General features: G+C 43.3%; 1 protein-coding gene across 1 annotated transcript in view; it reads right to left on the bottom strand.

Moving 5' to 3' along the window:
- The window catches only part of LOC116078659 (plastin-3), a 79,223-nt gene that overhangs the window by 1,143 nt on the left and 76,991 nt on the right, over positions 1–1,089 (bottom strand). Inside the window, exon 11 of the mRNA XM_031354340.1 lies at positions 966–1,047. Coding sequence (XP_031210200.1) covers positions 966–1,047 — 82 coding nt within the window. The remainder of the gene's footprint in view (positions 1–965; positions 1,048–1,089) is intronic.

A 1,089-nucleotide genomic window follows, 5' to 3' on the forward strand; every position in this document is an offset into this window, starting at 1 on the left:
CATGGATGGAAGTACACCACAAGCATGCAGTTCCCCCAAAGGCCAGAAGAGGGCACCATATCCCCCAGAACCAGGACAGCCAGGGCTACACAATGGGTTCCTGTCCTGTCTTGTCTTCAAAATAATAAGAGGCAGGCAGTAGTGTGGCACATGACTTTAATCCCAACCCTTAGGAAGCAGAGTCATGCAGATCTCTGTGAGTTTGAGGGTATCCTGGTCAACAGTGCAAGTTCCAGGACAGCCAGGATGACACAGAGAAACCCTATCTTGAAAAACCAAAATTACGATGATGATGATAATGTAAAGATGTGCATACATTGTAAGCAAAAAGTGTTATAAGGGTTGGGAGCACAAGATGAAAACCTCAGACCCTACTTGGGAGTCAAAAAGATGTATAATAAACAATGATGTAGATAAACAAAGTATATGATTTTGGCATACATGTAAATACGATGAATACAGTTCATCAGTAGTAAATGGCAGATGGTTGGAAAATAGTGAAGATATAGAATATTGTTAGGATAGAAACCATTATATGCCACAAAGAACACTCCAGCCAGAAAGCCAACGCCCTTAGGGAATCATGAGTACTCTGTTATGAGTATTCCCGGACTATTTAAGTAACTTAAAATACCTGTTTCCTCAATACACATTTCTATCATTTATAGCCAATAGTCAGGCAAAGAAAGAATTTGGGCTTTTGTGTATTTGGAAATGGTGATGGAAATCACTAATAGTTTATAATCCGAATATTTGCTACAAATGAATATGTAGAAAAACTTTAGAGTTTAGAGGGTAGATGCCTGACAGCCTGGGCTGTTTTGGACACCCTTGGGACTACAGCATAGTCTGGCTCTTTGTACTCACTTTCTCCCGATCCAAGACACTGCCTAGGCCTCTTGCCCACTTGGGGCTCCCGGTGAGGTTGCTTGCATAGGAAGATGCAGGAGCCTCCCAGCCCATACAAAGCTTCTGGGGCAGTGGGCGTTTTCCTGACAGGCCTGGGAGCCTGCTCTGTACCTACAGCACAGCTCAAGGAGACAGCCTCTTGGAAAAGAAAGGAAGTGAAAGCCAAGTAAACCCGAGGAT

This window comes from Mastomys coucha, chromosome X, assembly GCF_008632895.1.
Source record: "Mastomys coucha isolate ucsf_1 chromosome X, UCSF_Mcou_1, whole genome shotgun sequence".
Lineage (NCBI taxonomy): Eukaryota > Metazoa > Chordata > Mammalia > Rodentia > Muridae > Mastomys > Mastomys coucha.